The following is a 16,377-nucleotide window of genomic DNA, read 5'->3' on the forward strand; positions in this document are numbered from 1 at the left end:
CTGAGCATTGCATGGTCTGACCTTGGGTTCAACTTGCTGGGACGTTCACTAATGAGAAGACTGACAGCTGTCTTGAATGTTTTCCACTTGTGAATAATCTTTCTCTACATAAAATGATGGACTCCAAATAGTTTGGAAATTACCTTATTATCCTTCCCAGATTGATGGGCAGCAACAAGATCTCTAATATATTCTCTAAGATAATTGCTAATGTCTTTCCTCCCTGGTATTGTGTTAACACACACCTGAATTCTCCTGACCAGCAGAACTTCATTTCATTTACATAGGTGCTCACACTTTCTTATGTTCAATTGATTGGGGGCATTTGTTAGCAACACCCGGCTGCTGCTTACCTTCTTAATTCTTCTGGAAGCAGTAAGGGTGGAAATAGTTTTTCACACACTGCCTTTGCATTTTGGCTTGCAATAATTACTTTTTCTTTTTTTAATAGATAGTGAAACATTCGTAAAAACATTTTCTCATTCGTAGAAACAATATTGAAAGAGGGTGTGGATTAATTTTCACATGTATGTTCATTGACTACATTTTTGAGACTATTTAAGTTTTTACAGTATTGTATTGTGTTTTCTTAATTTTCTTTCAACATCAGAGCCTTTTTATACCCTTTATGGTATAGAAGGAATTGAAGACCTATGTTCAACTCCAGAACAACCAGGGTTTTTTCACTCAGTTTCATGAAACTACCTGGTTGAGGTGAGGAAAATTTTAATTGTGTACAATGAAGCCTTTCTGACAGAATAACAGTATGTGATAAGGTAGAAGAGACACGGGACTCTTCCAACTCAAAGCTGTTGAGATGTAACGTATCCTTGGTTTCCAGATGGATAAAATGGCAACTGTAACTCTGCAGCGAGGCTGAGGAGGTAACAGATGGTACACTGGGAGAAAATATTTGAGGCTATTTTTTGCTTCACAACAATAGATGTTGCTCTGACATATTGCTTTGGCAGCAAATGCGAAATGCACTCCTCATAAAGCCAGATGAATGAAATCAAAAACAAAAAAGACAGAGAGGGGAACAGTTAGGACTGTGGAACTCAGTAAGGTGTCAGTGTATTGTTCGGTTGGGATGAGAGAGCAGGAGGGTGACAGGGAGAAACGTTTCTCATCTCGCTGAACTTTCTTTTATTATTTTCCTCTCCTCACTCGCAGACACCAGCCCCATTGCAACTGCCTGCTCTTTTGTGCCTAATCAGTGAAAAGCATACTTAAAAATCAATTTAAAAATTCTGCGTGCATTTTCCTGTGCACTGATATCTGGAGATGGTGGCAAGTGACTCATTACTAATGGAAACTATCTGGGGAAAATAGATGAAAGAGGAAGAGGTGACAGAGGAGGGGGGGTGGTGGCAGCAGATAAGGGAAGACAGAAGGGGGAGGTAAGGATTGATGGAGGCAGGAGGAGATGAGAGGGAAGCAGAGGTTTTTAAAATGTGTCTCGCTAATGGAGGCAATCTGCGTTCCCTTTACTTTTGAGCAAATATTTGCCAATTACTTTAATTTGCTATTTTTCTCTCCCCTTCGTTGGACAACCCACCTCTTTCTACAATAAGTCATGTCTGAATTCATGTGTGAGCCAGTGTGGCTGATGCAAGTAGAGCTGGAGAGACGTCTGCTGGTGGAACATGGTAACTTCAGCGGGCTTATTCAGTCGTGGTTAATAAAAGGGATGTAGGTGCAAAAACAGAATCAGTATTCTGGTTCTATACCACATCTGGAGAGAGGCCCTATTTCACATATTTAATCAATCTTTTGATGTCGCCGTGTAAAAGAGGGATGGAGAGTGTAAAAGGTGCAACAAACAAATGTAAAATTTGACGGGAAAAGAAAAAAAAAACACACTTAGAATCACCAACCATAATTCAAACACAGGGCTTACACATACACAAGATGTTTGGAAGATTTTTGGAAGATTTAAAGTTTTTTTTAAAATCATCATGAATGTCCGTGTGTTAAACTCAGGCTGGAGGAGTAAGTTGTTCTAAAAAGAAACAGCTGTAGGAAAGTGATAGGGTTAGTTACAGGGCTGCGAAGAAAAAGAGCACCTTAGTGATTCACTGAGGCGGAACTGGGGTTTAGTAAGTGGCTAAAAATAAAGATATAGTCCTTTTTTTTTTCTCCACTACAGTTGTTTTCCAGCTCTTGTCATTGAATACTTAAAGGGGAACTCCGGGGAATTTGAAGCGCAATCCCATTGCTAGAGGTTGTCAAATACTGACAGTAGGACACAGACTGGTGCAAATCTGCGCTCCCTGTGCGGAGATTGCGCTGTTTGCGTAGCCTGTCATGCGAGGCTAATACGTGGTGGCTAAGGGGCAAGCGCTAAACCTTCCACGTAAAACAACAACTTGCACATTGCAGAAACGTCACACCACTTTATAAACCATCCGACAATAAAGTCACAAGCCTTACCATCAAAACCATATGCATGGTTCTCACATTACTGGCATGGGGACGTTACAAAACAACTTTATAAACAGCATGTCACTTACCTCTTGTCGGTAGGCGCGCGCATGTGAAAGCCCAAAAGAGTCAATGGACGATAATCCCATATACAAAACAATTATCTTCTCTAGAAAAACTGCGTTCAAGTATTTAAAACATTACAACAATACATGCCCAGTAATATTGTTGTAATGTTTTAAATACTTGAACGCAGTTTTTCTATAAGTTCATGAACTCCAATAAATGAATGATCCATTTTAGATTGGATATAGCATTCCCCTTCTGTTATATCATAACATCTAAAAGGTGGCAGCAGCTTTACAGTTTTGCTGGTGCACCGCTGGTAGAGTTTTGAGTTGAGGATTACTTCGGAGAATATGGAATGAAGTCACATGAGACTGCAGGAAATCACTGCTGACGGGAACCGGAGGAGTGATTTATTAGACTTTGGTGATATTCATTTTATTTGTGCTGCTAAATTAATAAGACAAGATTGTGTTTGTACATTATGTCAGATGATATGAAAATAATTAATATTACTCATCACATAACAAACGTTCAAGCTCCACAACAGCGTGTGGTCATAAATACTATTTCTTGCCATGACTTGGAAAATCAATAAGCTGCGGTCTTGAAATGAAGTGGTTCCAGGAGAAGTTAGGGATGAGATGAGTTTGGTGTGTATTTGTGTGTGGGGTGTATGTGTGTGTGTGTGTGTGTGTGTGTGTGTGTGTGTGTGTGTGTGTATGGGAGGTGACTGAGAGGGAGACAGCAATACATCATATTTCCCATGGTGTCATTCACCAGCCATGTTCCATTAATCTCCCATACACTCATATTGCCTATGAAGGCACTATCATTCATTTGTGCGCACACACAGACACACTCAGTCTGAGATCATGTATGTGTGTGTCTGACATGCTGACGTGATTTCATCTGCCTCTCTGAGACAACACACTTTGTGCTACAGCTTGAGTTGAGTGTAATTTGAACAAAGTCCCTAACCTGCAGCCTTGTAACATACAGAACTACACGCATATTCCTCTTGCACTAAATATTTCATCTAACATGTATGACACAGGTCAGCAAAAACATGCATGAAACCTGCTACTGCCGATATTTCTCACTGATTTCAACAAAAAAAAGAAAAGAAAAGCCCAAACTCAAAGGATTTAAACTCGGATTTATCATTGCAGCATCAAATCACAACAAATGTCATCTTAAGCAACTTCAGAGATACAAGCCAATTACAATCACATTCCAATCCAATACAATTCATAAAATTCCAAATTAGTGCAATTCATACGGAGCCAATTTAAAAAAAAAAAAAAAGTTTCCTCGCTAAGGAAACTAACAGATTATATCGAAACTTCGATTCGATCCCCCAGCATGCACACGGTGACGGTGGAAAACAGGAAGTAACCTCAATCAGAACCAGACTCAGGCAGGGAGGCCATCAGACAGAAAAGAGGGGACAACAAGCACCATAACACCAGGCCAGGGACACCTGCTGAGAAAGAAAGTCACCAAAGATGCTGACAATGTGTGGAACTGGCAACCCTGCCACTGATTCCTTCACGTTCTGCTTCTACTTGTGTGTTACGGTGGTGATAGAAGTCAGTTTAGGAGGTGAGCTGTAATAGATAAAAAATAGCTCATTCTGGGGTAATAATGAAAAGAAAAAAACACAACAATTTATTTAGCAAAGCGATACAAAATAGCAACATTTAGTTTGGAGGACCAACACGCATTATGCATCTGGAAACCAATATAGATATGCTCCAGCAAAAACAACAACAAGAGTGTTTAAACAGCAAAAAATCACGCTAAAGAGCCCCAAAATGTGCGGATGGATGTCAGGGGTTAAATGTTTACCAGTTTAATCACAATACAACCGCTTCTCCACCTCAGGCCTGCATTAACCATGACGTAATATGTCATTGCTGTGGCAGAGCAAAGCTGTAGACCTTCATCTCTCTTTAAACTCATCAGTTTTCTTCATCCTTTCATAATTCAGACGGAGCCTCATTTAATTCCATGTTGGCATCAGACGGCCCCACTGAGATATTCTCTCTGTCTCTCACAGTGAAATGAACACCAGCAAAAGAAAAACACTGACGTTCTGGAGAAGTGTGACTTTGTTTTTATGTCTCTATCTGTTGATATCCTTCCGAGCATGAACTGAAATAAATCTCATCAGTTTCTTTATCCTTCCTCTCCTTGCTGCTTCTCTGACAGATATGTATCGTCTGGAGTTGGCAGGTGGTCTCGGGGTCATACTGCTGCTGCTGGGAGTCCTAACTGCTCTTTATAAGTGTTACAACCTGGAGATCATGCTCTGCTACAGGAGGCACTTTGGGAGCGATGAAACTGAGGATGGTAAGCAGTTTAGAGTGCTCTCTTTTTACACCAAGAAAGCTCCGGACGCTGCGACAGGAGGGTGTTTGACGGAGCTCCCACATGGGACATAAACTGTAGAAGATCAAACGTTTAATGGCTCTGGAGAGCTCCACATTCGTTTCAGAAAGGAGGAGCCAAATTGAACCGTTGTTGTCATATCTGCGTCTGTTTGATGTGTGCTTACAGTGTCCATGTCCTGTTTGTCTTCCATTTTCTCCACAGATAACAAGGAGTACGACGCCTATCTGTCCTACACCAAAGTGGACCTCGACTCTTTGGGCAGGTCAGGTTTTTCTTTGACTAAAAGTTCAATCAAAATGCACACGTGCCATGAATTGATTTGATTTATCATTTAAATTCATAAAAAAGATGGGAAAAGAAACCCAAAACGCTGCTTTTTAGAACAGCTACTTTTCTCTTTTGCACACTCTGAGCCCAACTTTTAAAGGCACTCGGAGGGGAATTTGTTCCTGTCTGTGGGTTGTTCTCTGTGAAACTGGCTTTGTGCTTTGCTGCTTGTTGTTATGGTGCAGAGGGAAGCCCGATGGACAAAACTCTACACATTTTAAGAGCCAAAGCTTTTGCACAAGACTTGTATATGAACATGCAGCTGTCAGTGACAGCAGTGGGGTGAATATCAAACCTGTGTGTTAATATTGAAGTCCTGATGATTTATATTTAATAACGGCTCCCATGGTTTCTTTGCATGGAAATTTGAGGGAAAAAAAGACGTAATCATCCCTCTTTCTGGGAGTGAGATGAGAACGTTTATGCTAATTTCATATCTGTGCGTAAACAGGATCAAATTACATTACGAACAGTCTCTCTGTCACTCTATACCTCAAATAACACTGCAATAATCTGCTGGTAGTTTACTGAAGTTGTCCCAGAACAGCTGGAAGAAAATCAGAGATGCAACATTTTCCAGTTTCACCCCAAAGCTGTGGAACATCAGAGAATCCAGCTCACTGATATCTACTCTTTTTTGTTTTTTAAATCTCAAAATATAAATCTCTTCTTAGCCTTTAGAAGGCTGTTTCCTTGATTCCCCCCCTCCCCCCTTTTTTTTTTTGAATGTTTACATTTTCAACTCAACATCTGTCGCTGTGCATTACCTCCACGGTAATGTACTTGATGAATTCTTTTTTGCCAGCTTTTGGAGTTTAGAAACTCTAAAAAAGGTGGAAATATGAATGAAACATGTCGTGTTTGGCTTAATTCCTTTTCAAACAGTTCATCTTTCATTCCCCCTGCTGTTTACAGATGTTGTTCTGTGTCCAAAACGGAACTTGAAAGCACGTGTGTTGTTTGCTCTCTGAGCAGGACGAGCAGCGATGAGGAAACCTTTGCTCTGGAGATCCTGCCTGACGTCCTGGAGAAACATTATGGATACAAACTGTTCATACCAGACAGAGATTTAATACCCAGCAGCAGTGAGTATCATTCCATTTATCAACCTCTTCCTCTGCTCCTCCCATGCGCGCACACACACACACACACTCTCACACGCAGAAACAATGTATTCTCTCTCTATAGGTCGCTCTAATCCCCAGTACCCAGAATTCATCAATCCGTCAGAATAAATAAAAATGTATGTGGACCTTCATCAACACAAATACTGCCACAAGCATTTATCTATATCAGATGGCAGGTGCACATCATGCACACTGAAAACACACCTACAATGTTACGAACATCAAAATGCAGCTTCATCTTTTTCTCTTTTAAATGCTGACGCACACAGTCTGTGTCTCCCTTTTATACCTTTTTATACTGCATTATACCCACAGATGGCCACGCATTCTATACAGAATGACGTTACAGACGAAACATAACTGTTACTTGTGTATCCATCAATATGTACACGAGTGTAGGCACACCGTGTTTCCATCTTTCTGTGCCCCTTTATTTCCCTCGTGCCAATAATGGGAGGCTGCTTTCAGGCAGTGAGTAAGTGCCCTCTTCAGACCTTCCATTGTTTCCAGTGTAAACAGAGGGCTCTTGGCTCATTGGGCTTCATGATGGCTCAGTTTCTTTCGCTTGCTGCGACGTCAGCCAACTCCAGTGTTGGAAACGGTGAAAGATGTGAACATACTCTATCTTCACCAGCAGGGGGCAGAGGGAATGAAAACCAATTATTTCACGGCAACATCAGCATTAAACTCTGATCATCACTTTAAGAATTTATGATGCTTGAGTCAGTAAAACCTGCTCAATGATATGTCTCATATCTTGTGTTTTATTGCCCATGTCCTCTCAGACTCGCCTCTTTCCTTTTGTTGTTTGTACAACCCCAGTTTTGAAATAGTTCATTCTGTTTTTATTAACATTTCACACAGCCACACCTAACCTTTTTGGGGGATTTGGAGTTGTATAAAGGAGGGGATCAAAGAAGCTGCAGTTGCAGCGATAAAAGCCAAACACTGAGAATAAAGTAAAAATGGGACTTTTATTAAGCAGGTGGCATGATGATGCAGATGAAGGCTACTCTACTAATCTGTTTCTCACAACAGGCGTAGAAGGGGAAATAACAGTTTCATTGTATGTCAAGTGTTATTATTAAAGCTTTTTTCTGAGATATTGCACATGTAAATGCAGTCGAGTTGTGAAACACTTCCAACATCTGTAAACTAAAACGGTTCATTTTCAGGTGCAACAAAACAGCAATGCAACACGGTGAATTAGCCTTAAAGTTAAATCAATAAGCTTGTTGTATTGTCACAGTGAGAATGAAATGTAATCCGATATACTCTTGACACAAATTAGTAGACTCCACAGCCGGGCCCTGATGAAGTCAACTAGCTCACTGTGATCTCTACCAGAGCGACGAGAACGATCATTTCGAGATCAAAAACTAATGGTTAGATTCAAAATTATGACGAGATGCAAATGCCTTTCATGGTCCTTTTGGCATTTTTCCCTCTGACAGTCAGCACAGACAATACGGGGAACAGTGGAAGAGAGAGACGACTCTGGCATGCAGCAGAGGTCCTTCACATCAGTCGATAATTAGACTCTACAGTTTGAAGCCGACGAGATATTCTCATCTATGATTATAATATATCTGTTGATTTGGTGTTACAAATCAGTCTGGGATTATTTTGACATAGTATTATAACATACTGTAGGTGATTATGATCCTCAAAGAAATGAGTGTGTTACAAGTTGGGCTGAATTATCAAATGTGCCAACGTGCCTGGCGTGTTAGCGATATCACACCTCGAGTCATCTTGAAAAACTTATAAAAAAGAAAGCAACTATAAGAAAAAAGTATACAGTCGCAAAAGTCACTGTGTAATTTGGCCAGAAGGAAGAAATGAATGCGTCTCCTCTGCATTGTTTAACATTTCTCTTAAAATATACAAATGCATTCATTAGAGTTTCATAATGAATAGCCATGCTCTACATAGCCTGCCGCCGGGCTAAACTTATTCCCCTTCCAACATGCCGGATTGCTCCGAAAACAAATGAAAGAGTCATAGTTCTCCCAAAGTGAGGTTTCATCTCTTTGCCCTGAAAACATCCTGAAAACAAATGTCCACTGTGCAGAGGTACACACGCAATCCTAAGCTTGCCTACCTGTTACTTATAAAGTATACGCGTATGAAGATAGAGGTGCCTTTATACTGCTTTCCAAAGCCACTGGTAGAGCAGCACGGCGATGCAACCTTAAACACAACATTTAATTATCCACTCCACTTAGCCCAACGAAATGAGCAAGAGAGCACGGAATAAATAACAGGAGGAGAAAGAGGAAGGGACAGGGTCACTGGTTTGTGTTATCTTATTAATCGATTAACATAATCCTTGCAAATAGAGAGCAGAAAGAGAAAGTGAAGGGCACGTGGAGGGAGAGGAGGAGAAAAAAATGAAAAGAACAAGGAAAAGGCAAAGCAGAGATGAGAGAAAGTGAATATGGGGATGTTCTGTACTATTTGTGCCTCTCAAATTGAGCGTGAAATTGCAATGTGTTGTCGAAGAGTCTCTGTCATTAATTTAGTTAGCGAGTGAGGAGACGGTGAGGGAATCTGTTGTTCACAGAACTCGTAGTTTTCAGAGAGAAATAATGAGCAATATCATCGCCGTGTGTCACAAAACAACATTGAGAACATTGCAAACAAATAATTGGAAATGGGTCATTAAAGGAAGACGTGGTTTCACCGGGCTTGACACAAAGGTCATATCTGTACTGACACAGACAGCAGCTGCACCTCAGATTTGCTCACTTTTCCCTTCTTTTCACCTGCTCCTTCTTCTTCACACATTTAAGGAAAAGTAAACTGATGGCGTGTCTGACCAACTCGGATCCCTCTTTAAGAGACGTTTTCCTGTGCGGTGCCAGATACAAACATCATTGTGGTGGTTCTGAGCCACTGTGGGTTCGTTTCAGCGAACAATTATTTTTTATCATGTGGAGTCTTCCCAGCGTCTGCGTCCGACTCCACATGCGCTTTCTGGTGTCTGCTTCCTCTCTCCTCCAGGTCCGGCTCGCTACTGTTTTTAAAAGGGAAGAGTGATTAGACAATAGGTTGCTGGTGTACTAATCACTCACCTGATGCTGCTTCCCTGAGCCCCTTTCCACACCTCTCTCCCGCAGCTGATGCGCCACGCCCCCTCCACAATCATATTCCTGCATTTCTGTCACTCAGCTATATACTCCAGTCAGTCAGTGCATTCATTTATATACAGAATTGCTCCATCAACATACACAAAGTATATTTACTGTAATGTCAAACCTAATTTTTGTCTGTTTCTTCTTTGACGTCGTAGTTCTCTGTGTATTGTAACAATAAATAGAAATCTGTCTATCATCACTTTTTTTGAAGCAAATGCAAGTAGGCTACATCATTTGCCTTTTTTGTGCTAACTCTGCAAGGGTCAGATAGAGGATCGACATCTCCCATATATGTACAATACATGACATGATTTGGCTTGTTACTCATATGGTCTTTCAGGAGTTTAGGCTTGTAAGACAGCAGGTGGTTAACCCACCCTACCATTAGAAGCAGGGAAAAAACCGCTAACATCTCTAAAGATTAAAAAAAAACATGCCTGCTAGCATCTCTGATGTGTTCAAGTGAAGTTGAATAAAAACCATTAAAGAGGGTATCCTGGACTGTTTGGCTCAAGACTGAGAAACATTTTGATGTACGTCTTTCACTGTGTCCCCATGTCTGTTTCCATTAGCCTACATTGAAGACTTGGCGCGTAGCGTGGAGCAGAGCAGACGTCTGATCATAGTTTTGACCCCTGAGTTTGTCGCCAAAAGAGGATGGAGCATCTTCCAGATAGAGACACGCCTCCACTCCATGCTGGTTACTGGCGAGATCAAGGTAAGAATAAGGAGATAGATAAGATATATAGAAGGTTAAAGGCAGGGTAGGGGATCTTTTTCTGGAACATTTTTTTACATATTGCTTGAAATACTCTTCACATCCCCATTGCAACCAATTAATTAAAAGTTTTGACACAAATATGAAAAGTTTTAGTGGCCTCTAGAACGTACAATCTAGGAAAAACAGTATCCAATCATACTGAACGGACCGTTCACAATGATTGGATACTGATGCCGTCTATCAAACTGCAATCTGCTCCTCCCTCCCCCTCCTTCCCCCTGTGCGCGTACCCTGCTCCGTGAACGAATCACACGTGCCCAGAAGCTTGGCAGGAAGCTAAACTAGAGCCAGCTTGGCTAGCACCTAGCATTATTAAACGTATAGTTATCATATACTAAATACTAAATATGGCAACGATCGATGCTTGCTGTCAGAACAGCGCTCGTGCACCTTCGTGCTCGTGCGCGTTCATGTACTCTAGAGGCGTGCCTTCGGGGGGAAAGTGAAGAAAAGGGTTGGGACTTTTTACCTGTGTATTTTCAAAATGCAGCTTCGCTGGACTCAAAATCCAGGATCTCCTACCCTACCTTTAAGAGGAAGCTTGAGTTCCAACACCTGTTCTGGGTTTATTGCATTATCACGTTTCAGAGTGTTGGGAAGTGTTTTGCCCAAATCAGAGTGTCTTTATTTACCACTTGGTGTCCCTGTGTGCAGGTGATCATGATAGAGTGTGCAGACCTGAGGAATGTCATCAACTATCAAGAAGTGGAAGCACTTAAACACACGATCAAGGTAGAAGGAATATACCCTCTGAGGAAAGAAAGAAGATGATTTGAAAAGTGACTTTACACACAAAAAAATATATATTTCTGTTTTTCTTTTCTCCCCTCTTAAGGTTTTATCCATCATCAAGTGGAAGGGTCCTAAGAGCAATGAGCTGTCTTCTAAGTTTTGGAAGCAGGTGGTCTATGAGATGCCTGCTAAACGCAGAGAGACGCTGTCCAGACGTCAGGTATAGGCCTACTGCTATTGACAAGAATACGGGATTAGTTTATTCATACACAAAAATAAAGTATATCCTCTTTCAATTGTAAGGCTTTGAGATCTCAAGACACAACATTAAATCATCCGGTCCTTACCAGGTCTTAAAATGAGGTACATACAACCTCAGATAAACAACAAAAAAATGTCATATTACACGTGTCATTATTTATTTCTAAGAAATTCTGCCAAAATGAAGATGCAGTGTGTGAACAACTAAGTTCACCCCATGATTTAGTAGCTTAAAGAACCACTTTCAGCAGCAGTAACCTGAAGTGATCATTTTCCACGGGATGTTATCTGTCTCTCGTTTCAGCCCACTCTTCTTTACAACTTTACTTCAGTTCTTTGAGTTCTACAGACATGCACAACTCCCTTTGACTGGGTCATTGCAACACCTTGATTATTTTCTTTTCCAGTAGATTTGCTGCTGTGTTTGGGATCATTGTCCTGTTGATGACCCAGTTTCAGCCAAACTTTAGCTGTCAGACAGACGGCCTCACATTTGACCCTAGAATACTTTGGTATACAGAGGAGTTCATGGTGGACTCAATGACTGCAAGGTGTCCAGGTCCTGTGGCTGCAGAACAAGCCCAGATCATCAGCCCTCCACCACCGTGCTTGACAGTTGGTATGAGGTGTTTGTGCTGATATGCTGTATTTGGTTTTGATTTAATTTTCGAATTCTACTTTCATGAACTTTAACATTCCAAAATGCTAATTGAGGCCTGTAAATGTCTCTCCAGCTTGGCATTGTGCTAACACACACCTGAACGCTCCAGACCAGTAAACAGACAAAACTTCTGCTTTTATAGACATGCTCTCACTTACTGATGATCAATTGGTCAACTGACTTTTGTTTGGCAGCACCTGGCTGCTGCTTACCCTATTAATTATTCTGGAAGCCCTAAGGGTGGTGTTAGTTTTTCACACACTGCTATTGCATTTTGGCTTAGTTTTTGTTAAATAAATGATTAAATGGGTTAGGGGGTTAGGGTTTGTATAATATGTGTTGCGGCTCATCCGAGACCGAGTTGACCTCATTTTAACACCTGATAACTGAACCTGGTAAAAGAACTGATGTTCTAGTACACCATACAATTGAAATAGAGTGCACTCTATTCTTTTTCATATGTGTATCAGTCCATATTTGACACGCATACAGTAGTCATAGAAAGAAGGACACAGCTACCAATTAATGCCAGGAATTCAATTGTTAATTGAAGAGAAAGATTTGGGTCAGGATCGCATTCATTTGCTAATGTGTTCATGTATATTCACTACAACCTTTATACTCGACTCATGTAGAAATTAGGGTCTATCACACATAATTAGATGAAGGGAAAAACACACTGTACATCTTGTAGCTTAAAAAACCCCAGTGCTATGGAATTCCCCTCTCCCCTGGAGTGCATACATTCATCACAGCCAGATGGCCTTTGAAGTGTCTGCAAAATATAGGTCGTGTAATAAAATCTGAGTAACATTGAGCAAATTGTGTACATGATTACCATGCATGAACACCTCAGGTGACATCATCTAGATGTCTTTAACTAAAGAATTATCACTGAGCTCGAGTTTAGGAGCTCAGTCAAACTTTAATTAGGCCCACAGTCAGACAAACAATTGCAATAAGAGTTGCACAAAAACCTCGATGAAAAGCAGCATGAAATCCAGGGCTTTTTGAATTTTTATGGACAGATGTTGATGTCTGATAGGCAACAGTTTTTCATGCTTGAAGAGCCTAAGACAAAGCAAAGAGGCCAGGTGCCCTTTCAGTTTATGGGCCAAAGAGCACACCTTTAAGCTTTTTTGAAAAGTTGCAGAAGAATGCTGATGAATTCAAGCAATCCATCATACCGTGGAACAAACACCGAATGGCAAGTAGTGTTTGTTTGGACCCCTCACTACCATCGTGTTCTTCAAAACATTTTATAGACTGTCTGAGTCTGACTTCGCTTTACCAGCCCTTGTTCACATGAAAAAGCATCAGCTTAAAGAAACAAAGTTCATTTACACTTAAGCTACACCCCTGATTTCCGTCATGTCCCCACACTGTCTGTTTTTTACGTCGACATACCACACACTTTACAAGCTCAGTCAGTACAGGGTGGTTCAATGAAACACGTGACGAGTTTTGTACCTCACGTGAAATGTATTTTGGGAGTAACTTTCAAGAATGAAGAAGCTTAGTTTTCTGATAAGGTAATGCTGCAAATAAAAAAATTCAACTTTGGAGATTTTTTTTTTTAACAGTAGATGCTTAACCTGCCTCTAATTAAACTCTGACTTCCCATGTTATGTGTCTGTGGTAGCTTAGAGGACTCTCTCTGAACCTATACCATCTTTCACAAATGTGTATCTTTTGATTTTAGTATTAATGTTGTAATTATAATTACATTCATCAAGACAATCCAGTGCTTTCGTTACGGACCATTTTTAGTTGTGGATGAATGCGCGGTTGGGGAAGTGGGATACTGATTTGCTGCAAAATAAACTTCAGTGCCCGTAATTATTGGCGCTGCGGGCCTACAGTATGTCACCCAGAGCAGAAGGTAATAAATGTACTGTATTTCTTAGCTGAGTAATCCAAACATTAGGATCCAATCATAATGTGGAAGACTTCAAGAATTTTATAAAGTCCTTATGATATATCTGTGTTCCTGTTGTTCACAGGTCATGGACTCTGGTGAACAGGGCCTCTTTGGGGACCTGCAGACCACTGTCTCCACTATTGCCATGACAACCACCTCTGCCTCACTAGCGCCCCCTAATGAGAGTCGTCACGGACATCATCAGGTCAGTGAATGCAGGATCTTTTTACTTTAAACTGATGTCATCCTTCAGAGACTTGCTGCCTGGGAAAGCAGTGGGGTCAGGTAGTGAAGATGGGCCCCAAGTCATCTTCATCATGCTTCATTAACCAAGGGAGGAGTGCACAGTCATGCAAAAACACACACACACACACACACTGATTGGTCTTGGTTTTGAAAGCTTATATAAACTTTTAAACAAATACTTCTTATGCTAAAAGATACAAAACAACTTCACTTCATGTTTTTGTTGTTGTTGGTCTTATTAGATGTGTGTGTTGACTCCTGTTGTGTGTGCAGCAGTATTTGGCTACAGTATGCAACTGCACATCTACAGCTGAGATCAACGTTTGAAACAGATTTGGTTCATTTCTGTCAATTCACTCACAAAGACAGCAAATGAGCATTTTCAATTCTGGCTTGTTCGCAAGCCATCCAAGACTATGTACCGCGCGCAAAGCTTTCTAACTTCAGCGGTCATTGTAAGAAATAAAAAGCCAAAGGCAATGCTAGTGGATCATTGTTTTGTCCATGGACATACATGCTATTATGCACAGGCAAGGCTCACACTAAGAGTCAGATTAGATATGGAGGGAAAACGTTTATCCAAAGTTAAATCAAGTCAGTTTTCTGACATGTTTTGTGTGGGCCATGCAAGTTTTGGGAGTATCCTGGAAGAAATGGTAAAACAGGAAAAACCCAGGAAAGATGGCAACGTTGTGCCCATCTTTCTGTTTATAGGCTCCATCAGTCACATCTTAGTGTTGCTTATCTGAAATAATTTTAAAAAGTTCAATGCTGAACTATATAGTGGTTAAAAGTTTTCCGAGTATTTTAGAAGCCTGGCTCCAAGCATTGCACAGTTTTTTGTTGTTTGTTTTTTTGAGTGTGTGTGAGTGTGTGCTTTAAAGGAAGTGAACCCCCATCCTCGTGAATTTTGAACACTTTACAGAGTTTGCGTTCTCCGCAGTTCATCCAGGAACTAAAGGAACTCTGAAAAATCTCTGCAGAGTATCAGCATGAGGAAGTTATCCCGTTTAGTTGCCTTGTGAAAAAAAACACCAGCTGAAAGTTGTGGTTTTTTTTAATCTACAGGTTGCCTTGGCAACTGAGATTCCCGACTACAACCAGATGACCTTGCCACTAGGAGGGGGTCACTCTGCTACAGCAGCCCAAATGCGGCACTTCTGCCGCAGCTACGAGTTCCAGCTTCCCCCACAGCCCTCCTCCATGTCGCCTCCTCTCCCTCCTCCCTCCACAGTGCAGTTCTCCACTCTTGGCCCCGGGGGGCGCCATGTCTATTGCAACATCCCTATGACTCTGCTGAACGGACAGGTGGGAGAAAGGACTCTGCATCTTCTGATTTTGTTGTTCCTTGTTCGTCTCTGACATCCACACACAGTGTACCCATCTTCTTACATTTCTGTACTCTTTTTTTGTTTGCATGAGTTTAAACTGAATAAAAATAAAGGCCCTCTTTTCTCCCCAGGGGTTCAGAGCAGTTCACTGGGGAACAAGAGGTCTGTTTGGATAAAAGAGAATATAGAAAGAAAATATCTGTATATTATCCAGCCTGAAATATTTATTTAATCTAACCAAGTGGGAAATAATAAGGATACGTAGCATTATGCTCATATATAAGACCTGGCACACCATAGGCATGCAATAGTACATGGATAATGGATACTGTAGAATGAAGACCTTGTTTTTCTTTATTTCACTTCTAGCTGTAGATTCTTGCCAGTAGTTTCATTGTGGTAATTCCTGTGGTGCTTTTTGTTTCCCAGGTCTCTCAGAGCAGTACACTTGGGAAGAAGCCAGACCTCCACCTGAACAGCACCTTCGTACCACTCACCAGCAGAGAACTAAGCTCTGACATCTGGTAGATGGCCTGCTCAGCTGGTACTGGAATACAGACCGGTTTACGGACAGCTTTGGATAGATTGGTTGTTTTAACACTTTTTCCTTGGGGACTTTGTACAGACTTGGCGTTGGACTAGTTTTCAAAGAAGACTGCCGGCGGACTGCTTTTGAGCCACCTCATGCCATGCTTCGAACAAATAACCTCTTATAGAGTGGATGAGGCTCGGCTATAATCTTGTGGGTATGCTGACCCCAGACCCCATACAGACAGATTCAGAATACGACAACGGTTGCATTCTGGTTTGGGACCGGTTACTGACCACTGAAGGGAACGCCACTGAACAACTCTTGTCACGGTCATACTGGTGGGGAAGTCCTCGAACAAATCGGTCATCGTGAACAAATGCATGGATTAAAGAGTTTTGAGGGAAGAATGAAAATGTCCTGGACACCTAAAC

The 16,377-nt window shown here is 41.2% G+C and overlaps 1 protein-coding gene across 2 annotated transcripts in view; it reads left to right on the forward strand.

Annotated features, from left to right (window-relative positions):
• Positions 1-16,027, forward strand: part of il1rapl2 (interleukin 1 receptor accessory protein-like 2) — a 516,058-nt gene extending 500,031 nt beyond the window's left edge. Inside the window, exons 10-18 of one of the 2 annotated variants that reach the window (XM_075480861.1) lie at positions 4,705-4,845; positions 5,089-5,149; positions 6,130-6,299; positions 10,054-10,199; positions 10,917-10,994; positions 11,098-11,214; positions 13,920-14,042; positions 15,152-15,391; positions 15,844-16,027. In XM_075480861.1, coding sequence (XP_075336976.1) covers positions 4,705-4,845; positions 5,089-5,149; positions 6,130-6,299; positions 10,054-10,199; positions 10,917-10,994; positions 11,098-11,214; positions 13,920-14,042; positions 15,152-15,391; positions 15,844-15,942 — 1,175 coding nt within the window. In that variant the 3' untranslated portion in view covers positions 15,943-16,027. The remainder of the gene's footprint in view (positions 1-4,704; positions 4,846-5,088; positions 5,150-6,129; positions 6,300-10,053; positions 10,200-10,916; positions 10,995-11,097; positions 11,215-13,919; positions 14,043-15,151; positions 15,392-15,843) is intronic. The other variant, XM_075480862.1, reaches the window with a different exon arrangement.
• The last annotated feature ends 350 nt before the right edge of the window (positions 16,028-16,377 follow it).

The sequence above is a fragment of the Odontesthes bonariensis genome, chromosome 13 (assembly GCF_027942865.1).
Source record: "Odontesthes bonariensis isolate fOdoBon6 chromosome 13, fOdoBon6.hap1, whole genome shotgun sequence".
In the NCBI taxonomy this organism is placed as follows: Eukaryota; Metazoa; Chordata; class Actinopteri; order Atheriniformes; family Atherinopsidae; genus Odontesthes; species Odontesthes bonariensis.